The following is an 11,990-nucleotide window of genomic DNA, read 5'->3' as shown; positions in this document are numbered from 1 at the left end:
ATATTTATTACATACAGGTGAGGGGGAAGGGGTCGAAAAAAATGTGGAAACATCGTACAAAATGCATGCCTAAAGTTACATGGGATTCTAAATAATATTTTGGCCCAATCAGCTGCTATCCCCAGCTGGCTCCCAAAACCCCCAGAGCAGGGCAAGAGGTGAAGTAAACACTAATTTGGTGGATAAGCTCCCAACCAAGCGGGGTTCAAAAGGGCAGCTCAGTGCTAATGGTTAAAATCCCATGCATTTCATATGGTGTTGCCATATATTTGTCCACCCCCTGTATCTCATATCAGATATTTTTCAGCATTCCACATTTTTCCAAAAACAATAGATAATACTATAGATAAAATACCCCCCCCCCCCCCCCCCGCTCCCAAGACTAAACCAGAGGGTTGCTTGAAATACTCAGTTTTCTTTCCACGCTCCTGACCAGCGGCAGTCGCCATTAGAGGGAGACCGGAAGCCGAGTGCATTCGGGTTATGCGTCAGACTCAACAGAAAACACATACCGGCAGATTTATCAAAACTGTCTAAAGCAAACAGCCTTTGTTGTCCGCAGCAACCAATCACAGCACAGCTTTCATTTTACCTCGGCATTTTAAGAAATGAAAGCTGCGCTCTGATTGGTTGCTGTGGGCCATAACACGGACCGGTGTATTGTTCGATAACTGCGGTCCATGGACTCCTCATCCGCCCAACAATGATGAGACTACACCACGCTCCGCGCCCGCTGGCCGCTTTATTATATAAATAATATACAAAATGCAATAAAAGTATTAAAAGGCAGGAAAATATTTTGAAAAGATACCGGAGCAGAAATGAATGTAAAGAAATTGGGATTTCATAGTAACATAATAGGCAAGGCCAAAAAATGACACATCCATCCAGTTCAGCCTATTAACACCCAATGTTGATCCAGAAGAAGGCAAAAATGAGTAGGAAAAAAAGTCATAGCAGCCAATCAGAGTCCACGCTCAGGTTTTCCAGTGCAGTTTAGACAAAAAAATATTGTAGTCCAATTGGCTCCTGTGGTAAGAAGACCCCTCCTTAAACTATTGCTGGCCTATCCGCAATAGTAGATTGGCTGGCTATTCTGCTGGTGGAGTCACTGTGTGACATACAGAATAGTGAGTGCAGCTCTGGAGTATAATACAGAATGTAACTGACTATTCTGCTGGTGGAGTCACTGTGTACATACATTACTTATCCTGTACTGATCCTGAGTTACATCCTGTATTATACTCCAGAGCTGTGCTCACTATTCTGCTGGTGGAGTCACTGTGTATATACATTACTTATCCTGTACTGATCCTGAGTTCCATCCTGTATTATACTCCAGATCTGCACTCACTATTCTCCTGGTGAAGTCACTGTGTACATACATTACTTATCCTGTACTGCTCCTGTGTTACATCCTGTATTATACTCCAAATCGGCACTCACTATTCTGCTGGTGGAGTCACTGTGTACATACATTACTTATCCTGTACTGATCCTGAGTTACATCCTGTATTATACTCCAGAGCTGCACTCACTATTCTGCTGGTGGAGTCACTGTGTACATACATTACTTATCCTGTACTGCTCCTGAGTTACATCATGTATTATACCCCAGAGCTGCACTCACTATTCTGCTGGTGGAGTCACTGTGTACATACATTACTTATCCTGCACTGATCCTGAGTTACATCCTGTATTATACTCCAGAGCTGCACTCACTATTCTGCTGGTGGAGTCAGTGTGTACATACATTACTTATCCTGTACTGATCCTGAGTTCCATCCTGTATTATACTCCAGAGCTGCACTCACTATTCTGCTGGTGGAGTCACTGTGTACATACATTACATAGTAATAATAATCTTTCTTTGTATAGCGCCATCATTTATCATGCATAGGTGAAGAACAGTTGGTTCAGTGGGGGGCTGACTTTGTAGATTACCAGTATGGGGGTCCTGAAGTTCCCTGAATACCGCGCTGGCGGTTGGAGGGCACATTTTGATGCAGACTACCCTCTATAGATTAGAGTTCTCTCAGTCCAGCGTTTCTCCATGTAAGATGAGCATCAGGATAAACACCGAATATAAACCTTGGCCTTTAAAAACGAACGCTACATATCTACAATATTCATGAAAACCGTAGATTTTGTGTCCCGCTGCGTCCTGCCGTCCGACAGTCCCGTGTGACAGGTTGGAGATGGGACGACACAACCGGAGACGGACGGCGTTCATACTTGACAATGTCGCAGCTGGGATTTCTTGCGTAGTAAGGCGATTGCATCGGAACCACAATATCAGGGCCGATTGTCCGTATTTCCTGGGTCAAAATCCCAAGGGGTTAAATACATTCCCATCAAGACGCGGAAATAATTCATATCCTAAGACAGCGATCAGGAAGGTCCATTGGTGGTTCTTCACCTCCTCGTTTGTGCCAGCGAAGCCTTTGCCATCTTAGTGGCATAAAGCCCACTTTCTTCAGCCGTCCCTGCAGGTCGGAGGAGTTGGTGACCCTTCTTCACAGTATAAGACTAGAGGATCAGCTGAATCAGGATGGCAGCTGCCATCGTAGGCAGGTAAGTCGTCCCCCTGTGGGCATCGGACCTCCAATGTGATCTCACGAGGTTCAGTATGGCGTTTGTGTGATTTGTGGGAACGTCCACATTGCAGACTGTCGCGTCACAACAGGAAACGCACTCCTGGAAGAAGGACATCGGTTACCGACAGTAATGGGAGGTAGATATTTAGTAACATCTGCGGAGCGCAATTTTATTTATTTTTTGTAAACTACCTGTTTTTTTGGATAAAATTCTGCCCCAGGACGAGGGGTGGGGGGGGGGGGGTAACATAACCTGCAGGTGTTCTTCTCTGCAGTCCCTCCAATCCACCAGTTCCCAGTCCAGCTATCGGCCGCCCAAGAACGCTACTGCAATTTTTTAACTACCAAATCCCCACTGTGCACTGTTCTCCGATTGGTCAACAGTGTTCACATGAGCAGCTCTGGCCAATCAGAGAGCAGGTATAGCACATCAATAGTCTTAAGGCCCATTTAGACAACGATTGTTGCTCAAAAGCAATCTTTTGAGCGATAATCGTTGTGTCTAAGCGTGCGGCCATTGTGCACTATTCGTTCATCGCTGATTTCTAGTAAGCTAGAAATAACCGTTGACTTATCAGTGCTGCATGCTGATTTTCTCAGCGGGCGGCACTGATAGCATTCTTTCAGCTCGTATCCCGCTGGCAGTTCTCAGCGGGACACCAGCTGAAAGCTCCAAGAACAAAGCAGCTGTGTGCATATACAAAACAGCTGCTGTTCTCTGAGTTACAAGTGGGGTCCCGCTCCGCCTGCATTTAACTCTTTAAGTAGCTAATTAGCTACTTAGGGTTATGCAAAGATGATTGAGCGATAATCCTTCAGTGTAAATGCACCTTAACACTACCAACACTTATGTGGAGATTAGGGAGTCTGAAGATTGTGTCGCCATCTTGGATGACTAATAATGAGAAAGGGAACTAGTAGATCAAAGAAACGGAAGAGAAACACAACTGCAGGTAATATATCAGCGCCCCTCCGGTCCCGGGACAGAATTTGGTCCCAAAATCCAATGGTTGCTATAAAGGGGTAGGAGAAAGTAAAGTAGCTTCCCGGAGCTCAGAGAGGAGCTGCACTTTACAGAAACTTTAGACGTGTCAGAGAGACTTGTCAACAGTTCTGATCAGTGGGGGGCCGCTGCGTCTGCCAAGGGGAACCGAAGAGCAGCGATGACAGCCGAAGGAGCTCCAGTGAGCGCTGCAGCCTCCTTGATCTACTGATCATTCAGGGTCTCAGCAGTAAAACCCCAAGACCCCCACTGATCAAAACATTTGACATCTCCAACAAGTGCAGTTATTCTTTAACCTTTCACCAATCCCCACCTTCTGTCATCTACTGGTTTGCAGTCTCGGTGTGTTCACACCTAGCAGATTTGGTGCAGATTCTCAGCAGCGAAAAATGTGCCCCCAGATCTGCATCCAATTCAGCATCGAAAACTGGATCAGAACTCTGCAGAAGGGCGAACGCTGCTGTGGATCCGCGCCACACTCCGCTACATGTGAATGTACCCTCAGAAAGCCGCACGCTGCTCTCCTTGTTGGTTTTCAAGTCTCTTGGTCATCCCATTCCGTCCATCATTGGGTGGGGTTCACACGGGGTGGATCTGCTGCACGTAAATTCTACGGGATTTAGGCTTAATTCCATACGGGTGAGTGCGATATTGGGTTGGGCAAAGTGCGACTACCCTGTGGAGAGGATCGCCGAATGTTTCCCATTGCTTTCAATCGGAAACCTTGCATCGCATTCACGTGCCCCTTGTACGACGTGCGATGCTTACCAGCCCAATTAAAAACAATGGGTGATGCGTTCGAGGCGACGCTTAAAGATAGGACATGTAGCGATTTTTTTCCCACTCCGCAATGTGATGTGATGATGAATGAATAGCTAAGCGTTGGCTGTAATTGGCTGAGCGCTCAGCCAATCAGCACAGCCCTTTCAGGAGGCGGGGATTTTTAAATCCCTGCCTGCTGAAAATGCTGGACAGCAGTGCAGGAGGCAAATTTGGTATTTCAGCCGCACTTCAGTAGCGGTGAGCGATTCCAGCGACCTGATTGGTTGTTGGGTACACACACCCCTTTGGAGATGTGCACGAGTGCTACTTCACGAGACCAGCGGGGGGTTAGGGTTTGGGTTTAGGGTTGGGCTTAGTTGCCGACCCTCCTACAGCCCTGCTGCTGCTTATTTAATGGGCCGGCCACTCGCGCACATCTCCAAAGGGGGGGGGTGTACCCAAAAACCAATCAGGTCGCTGGAATCGCTCACCGCTACTGAAGTGCGGCTGAAATATCAAAATGCGTGCAGGGGAGCCAGATGGAGGATGGGTCTGAGCGGCGGCGAAGTGAGTAAAATTTTTTTTTAACCAGCTAATGATGATTTTTTAGGGAAGGGCTTATATTTCAAGCCCTTCCCCGAAAATCATGCTGCGGGGGTTGCCACAAACCACTGCTTTCAATGGGGCCAGCAGCAGTGCCGACCCTATTGAAACCAATGGGATAGCATGCTGGACTTCTGCCACAGTTGTCACAGCTGTGGCAGAAGTCAGCGGCATTCTCCCTATGTTTTCAATGTGGCTAGCGCTGCTGCCGCCGGCCCCATTGAAAACACTGGCGATATCACAGTGTTTTTCTTGCTTTCACAGCGCAAGAGATAATAAAACGCCAGTGGGTGTGAGCCCTTACAGTAGCAGCAAAGTAGATAACATTTTGAAAATCTCATCCACAAGCTGCGGAATTTGACTTGCGGTGCGGAATTCAATTCCGCAGCATGCCAATTTTGCCGCCCTCTCCGCTGCGGAATTCAGCTGTCCACAATGAGGGGTGAATTCTGCACAGGATTTCGCGATAAAACCTGCCCCAAATGGTGCGAGTTTGGAGGCGGATCTGTAGTGCAATGCCCGCTGCGGACATCCCGCTAGACATCCGCCCCCGTGTGGACCCCGCCGTAGGGCTCCTGCAGGGTCCTCACACACGCGCAGTGTACACTGAGCCCTGGCTCTCTATCCCAGATGACTGGACAGACTTTACTTTATGGAAGAACCCTGTAAAGAGGTTGCATCCACCACAATCATTAGAAAGGGGTCCGCAGCCCCCTGATCCTCCTCACTGCAGAACACTTTGTACTTGCAGCGCTGCTGATGGAGACGGCCGCGTGCTGCGCTTCACTTTGGCTTCAAAACTGTCTAACAGTAAAACGGTCAACATCGCCCCTAGCAACCCATCAATATTTCTTAAACTGCTGCGGTAACAAGAAAGCTGCACCCCAATTGGTTGCTACGGGCAACAGTTTCATTATCAGTTTTGATACATGAGGCCCACTAAGTGGTAAGGCATGGCGCATGTTTCATCACGGCTCCATTCAAGCTCCTCCCCGCACACGGGACCCGCTGTAGTCACCAGTAGGGGCCCTGTGATCAGACGCTAATTTCCTATCCAGTGAATAGGCGATAAATGTCAATTTTTGGAAATTCTGATCAAATTATTCTGAGCCTTCAGCCAGAACTTCATAGTTTTGAACATACTTTTGCCAGAAAACTGGCATCCATACATTAATATGCCCGCCCCCTGGTAAGTGACATTATTTAATTTATGGTAGTTTAGCCAGCCAACCCCCAGAAATGTAAAGGGGGTGTCCACTTTGGGGAAGGCTAGTCTAACAGCTGTATCCACCTATGAAGAGGCCGGGGTGAACCTACCCCATCTGCTGCCCGAGGCGAACTCTAGAAAGGTGCTGCTCCATGCAGAGGCGTTGAGGCTTCATGAGGCAAGTTGAGCCACTGACCTCAGGCAGCGCCCCCTTGTGAGAAGAGAGGGCAGGGAAGCACAAAGCAAGCATGGTGCCGTATGAACCAAATGCAAGTGGTGGCCAACGTATCATCCCTGAAGTAGGATCTATGGTGCGTGTCTACGGGGAGCGCAGCAGCAATATTCAGCATCTTACCGTATGACCCGAGTCCCGGTGGTGACGGCAGCCCACGTTGTGGCATTCTTCTCTCGTCGCACACTTCTTAGTGACCGATTTGCTTTTTCCATGGCTGCTGAAGTGGTGAACGGTTTTACAGTAATGCGTATCTGCAACGCAAGTATCACATATCTTCACTACTCATGTCGGATATGATCCCGCGATCGGAGGAGATGGTTTGGTTGCCACAACAATTCATGAACATGGTGTGCAGTAAAGTATCACTACAGGTTTGGTTATGGGGGTCGTACCAAGATTACACCTTCTCCCCGCTCTACAGGATATCCACAGGACAGGGGATAACTGGGGGTCTTACTGCTGAGAGCCTCATCAATCTCCAGAACGGGGTCCGTGTCCATAGTGGTCGATTCTCCCCCGCAGTAAAGTCACCATATAGGGAGTGCTGGTTGAGCGCGAACGGTTGGCGATCCATTCATTTAAATGGGGCTGACGGAAAAACTGGAGTGGGTGCCACCTGTCTATCTTTGTAGTCCCACTGAAAGTGAATGGAGAGCTGGTGGGCTTGTATGTCCAGCACTCCAGTCAGTCTCCTCACTGCGGGGGGTGCAGTAACTCTGCGGTGGGTGCAGTAACTCTGCGGGGGACACGGGACCCTCATTCTCAAGATCAACGGGAATATAAGCAGTGAGACTCCACCGATCAGCGAGTTACCCGAATCCTGTGGATAGGGGATCGGTTGTAATCTTGGTACAACCCCCATAAAGAGGACCCGCCATGTCCTCCTGTCAGCAGGAACGGCTCCACAGCCTCGCAGCCGCGGCCCCGCTGACTCCAAAATGTCTTTTTTTGTGTATACTCCCTCCCGTAACCCATGTGGGGTCTTCTTAGATCCGCGGGATCCTGTGCACTTGTCTAGGGGGACAGTTCCCAATACTCAGTGTCAATCAAGTCTGACATCACCCATTAAGATTGAGCGACGACCACATCTAAGAAGAGTCCGTACACGGGAACAGGCCGGGTAAACAAAAAGATTGAGAGAATTAGCTTATGTTTTTGAAATAGCTCAATTTTGCAGTTTTCTACAATAAAGGGGAATTCCTTTAATCCACACCAGAAAATTCAAAAATTCTGATAAACTGGCGTAGAACCGCAAACGAAATCTCCCCCCCCCCCCCCAAAAAAATGCATTAAAATTGCACCAAAAGTCATTGTTTGTCTGTTTTTCATGGATTGCATTAACCCTTTCCAATCCACTGTCTGACCTCTAAAGACATTATGATTTAAGGCTGTACAGCTCGGATGTTGGAAGATGTCCGTCGGGGTTCTCTTACTGTATATTGCCAGCCTCTCTGCTGTCGGAGCCTATCCAACGTGTCACCTCATGCAGTACTGGCTTTAGCCAGGAGATAGCACCGTTATATAATGGCAGAAAAAGAGTAAGCCCCCTAGGAAAACCAGGATACAAATTGGATTGGAAAGGGTTAACACTCGCCCATGTGAATAAGGCCTTAAGGAATAAATGTTGTTCGCCACCCAACCCCTTTGGCTTAGGCCGCATGCACACGTCAGGTCCAGATTTCAGCAGTGGAATCCCGCCCTGACCGCAGCCGGTGACCCCACGTACCTGTATTTTTTTTCTCCATCTGTACTGCGAATGGTCCAGCCGTTGCACATGCGCAGTACAGATTTCCCCGCGCAGTCGCTAGGCGATGATGCAGGTCCCACGGTCATTCTGGAATGGACATTCCAGAAAGGCCGTGGGTCAAATGGCTTCTACTGACTTCAATGGAAGCTGTCCACGTGGGTCCCACATGAACATAGAGAATGCTGCGATTTTTCCCCTATTGGCGGAAATCGCAATTGGTTTCCACTCGTGGGCATGAAAAATCATGGAACTAGCGGAGTACGAGGGCGACGGGTTCTGTAGCTCACATTCACTTGAATAAGAACTACGTAAGCAGTGCTGCGCCAAAGTGGTCAGAAGAGGGGGCCGAGTTTCCTATCTTGGCCCTAAAAGTCGTAATGGGAACACCCCTTTAAGGGTATTGCCCCAGCAAAGCCATTTATCCCCCCCCCCCTATCCACAAATTGGGGTAAGTATCTGACAGCTAGGACCCCCAGCGATCCCAAGAAGTGCTTCCCTGAATGCCCCTGTAAATGAGTAGCGGTACACATGCTAGACCACCGCTATGGGACGGGCAGAGATCAATGCGCTACACAATCTCCGTTCAACCCATAGAAGCGCATGCAGCTCTCAGAATCACCGGGGTCCACAGCGGTGGGACCCCCACAATCAGACACTGAGTATAAGACACTGGTCAATGCTCCATGTCTTTACTATGGAGTATTCAGCCCGTTCCTACAACCACCACTAGGGGGATGAGATACAATTCCATAGGCAGCCAAGAGTGGCGCTGTTTCTGGAAACCCACCAGACCCTTTCCCTAATCCCCCACAATCCTGGCGACTGCATAAGACATCATGTTACATGTGACAACCGTGCAGATCAAGGACTCGCCGCACGTACTCGATGGACACCACTTGTCTTCGGCCCAGCGGTTGCAGTTATAGTTATCCGGCGATTTCTCACAGGTGAAGCATTTGAAGCTGTTGGGGAAAGGTGTGGCTGCAGGCAAACAGAACAGTCAGGTGAGGCAACCAGCGACATCACACAATGAAATCACCATTCACGCTACACTATGTACTTCCTGGGGTCTGGGCTACGTTTTTTTCTGATACAGAGCTCCAAATCCCAGCAAAGACAGTTATATGCTAAAATTCTTCCTGCCTGCAGCCACCACTAGGGGGAGCTCACTGTACACCAGTTTATTATTGCGTTTAATGTATAAACAGTATGCAGCAGGAATAGCTCCCCCTGGTGGTGGCTGCGGGCTGCTCAGAGGTTATCATTTAACCCCTTTCCTCCACAGGACATAAGCTTACATCCGATGGGCGGCACAGGCTCAGAAGCTAGCTGTGACTGACACCGGTGTACCGCTGAAACAGCGGAGATCCCTGAGAACACCAATTCGCTATGTAATGGCAGAGGGCAAATTGGGTTGCCATAGCAACTAGACCCCAGACAATAATCACTATCATTGGCAATAACAGATTGCAATACAGAAGTACTGCAGTGTATTATCACAGCAATCAAAGCATTGCAGGTTCCCTACCGGGGGATAGAAAAATGTAAAAAATAGTTAAAGAAAAAAAAAAAAATATATATATATATATATATATATAAAAAAAAGGTAAAAAAAAACTGAGCCAGAATGATTTTTTTTTTTGTTCATCTCGCCTCCCCAAACAATGCAATAAACGGGATTAAAAAAAGAACAGGCGTACCCTAATAAGACCAATAGAAACTACTGCTTGTCATGCCAAAAACAAGCCCTCTTAAAGCTCCGGACGTGCAAAAATAAAAACATAATAGCACTTTGAATGCAGCGATGCCAAAAAAATGTAAAAATTTCAAAAAAAGGTCTTTTATTAAATAAAAGGGAAAAAACCTAAAAAAAATATAAAATTTTGAGGTTGTCGTAATCATACTGACCCGCACAAAAAAATGCCTTGTCTCATTTATGCTGCACGATTAACGCTGTAAATAAACACCAAAAAACAATGTCAGAATTGATGTGTTTCTTGCTCGTTGCCTCCAAAAAAATAATAAAATTTAAATACTACATTATATGTACCAAAAAAATGGTACCAATAATAACTACGGTTCACCACGCAAAAAAAACAAGCCCTCATCTGGCCACGCCCACCGAAAAATAAATAAGTTATAGCTGTTGAAAAGTGGAGATGAAAATCCCCCCCAAAAATAGGTCACGTCACTAAGGGGTTAAAGTGAAACTGCGCTTTCTAAAAACTTTTGACCTGTCATAGGGACGAGTCAAACGTTTTGATTACTGGGGGTCCCGATGCCAAGACCCCCACCCAAATCTTTTGACGAGTCCCTATGACAGGTCAGAGGTTTTTAGAAAGCGCAGTTTGGAGTCGGCCGCAGAATATTACAGCGACCAAGGAGAACAAGGCAGATCTATTCGGAGGCGTGGAGACTGGTCAGACGCGCTCTTCCTGGCGTCCAGGAGGTACTTACGGTCTAAGGGAGGCCGTGCGTTATGGTAATTGACATTTTTGGCGCAAGCTAGGTCTTTAAAAGCGATAAAGAAGTTGATGATGCAGAGAACGAGGAGCGGCGCGGTCATCTTCCTGCCGTGTGCGATTCCGACAAGCTGCCGATCCCCCGATGGCTTCACCTACGGATGAAAGTAGAACGGGTCACATGATGAGCTCTTCTATATAGCCGGCAATGATCAGCGCCATGCAGATGCCTCGCAGCACGTCACCCATCACAGGTGCCAGCTGTTGGCAGATCAACATAAAGGTATCGTCCAATCAGAAGTCTATAGTGGTCAGCCATGGCATTAAAACCACCTACCTACTACTGTGTACTAGTGGGTATATGGCAAGCGGTGCTACTCTGTGTCCACTATCGGTACTTTGGGTGGTGGACAGGAATGTCAACGATTATCGTTCGTGTAAAGGCACGCCCCGTCTGAATGACGAATGAGAATGCATTGGCTTATTGTCCGTCATTCAGTTTATGCATGAAGAAAACTCAACGACGGATCGGCTGTGTGAACAGGCAGTATCACTTACAAACGACTGCCTGTTTATTGTGAATGGAGGTAAGTGGGCCGGAACGATCCCCGCGCCGCTTCTATTCACTGAGCAATAATCGTTCCGGTGTAAAAATACAGTAACGCTCATCACTGGGACGACCTGTTGGGCATCTGCGCCTCACAAGTTGTCTCATGTTAAAGGGCCCCAAGCTTATCGGTAACTTGTCCTGCAGCTGGGTTGGAGGACCTACAGTAGTCCTCTTCTGTGGGATCGGAGCAGTTTTCACTCCTCATACACATCAATGAGCCCGGAGAAGCCATCACCCTGTCGCCTGTTACGCTACCTCAGACCACCTTTGGTAGGTACTACTCACTACATACCACGAACACCCCACAAGACCGGCCATTCTGGAGGTGCTCTGACCCCATCATCTACACGTCACAGTCAGGGTTCCTTAGATCAGGCCATCAATAATAGATCAGGATGGGTCCTCCACCTGGGCCCCCCTCTGATCAGCTGTTCATCAGACCCCTGCGGTCCTGCATTGAACTAATTTCTGTAGGAAGCAGACAGCTCCGTTCTCACTGCAGTGGCCAGGCTTGGTATTGCAGGTAAAGTTCCCATTCAACTCAATGCCTGAAATCTGGCGAACAGCCGATCGGCAGAGATCCTGGACAGCAGACCATCACCAATCTGCTATTGATGACCTGTTCTGTGACTAAGCCATCAATAGTTTACAACTGGACAACTCTTAAAGTATCTAACAGTCTGAAACATTACATATACTCCCTCACAGCAATGGTTTTATCTACAGAATGTGTCACTTAACCTCCTCACCCAACAGGGTGTAAA

At 47.8% G+C, this 11,990-nt stretch overlaps 1 protein-coding gene across 3 annotated transcripts in view; it reads right to left on the bottom strand.

The window, feature by feature from the left end:
* Nucleotides 1–728: 728 nt before the first annotated feature.
* The window catches only part of LYPD6B (LY6/PLAUR domain containing 6B), a 54,566-nt gene continuing 43,304 nt past the window's right edge, over nucleotides 729–11,990 (bottom strand). For all 3 annotated transcript variants that reach the window (XM_066575192.1, XM_066575193.1, XM_066575194.1), the window contains 4 exons: nucleotides 10,612–10,771; nucleotides 9,037–9,135; nucleotides 6,528–6,658; nucleotides 729–2,697 (listed from right to left, as the gene is read on the bottom strand). In XM_066575192.1, the coding sequence (XP_066431289.1) occupies nucleotides 2,530–2,697; nucleotides 6,528–6,658; nucleotides 9,037–9,135; nucleotides 10,612–10,720 (507 nt within the window). In that variant the 5' untranslated portion in view covers nucleotides 10,721–10,771 and the 3' untranslated portion in view covers nucleotides 729–2,529. The remainder of the gene's footprint in view (nucleotides 2,698–6,527; nucleotides 6,659–9,036; nucleotides 9,136–10,611; nucleotides 10,772–11,990) is intronic.

The sequence above is a fragment of the Eleutherodactylus coqui genome, chromosome 8, assembly GCF_035609145.1.
Source record: "Eleutherodactylus coqui strain aEleCoq1 chromosome 8, aEleCoq1.hap1, whole genome shotgun sequence".
Lineage (NCBI taxonomy): Eukaryota > Metazoa > Chordata > Amphibia > Anura > Eleutherodactylidae > Eleutherodactylus > Eleutherodactylus coqui.
This window is presented reverse-complemented; position numbering and strand designations above follow the sequence as displayed.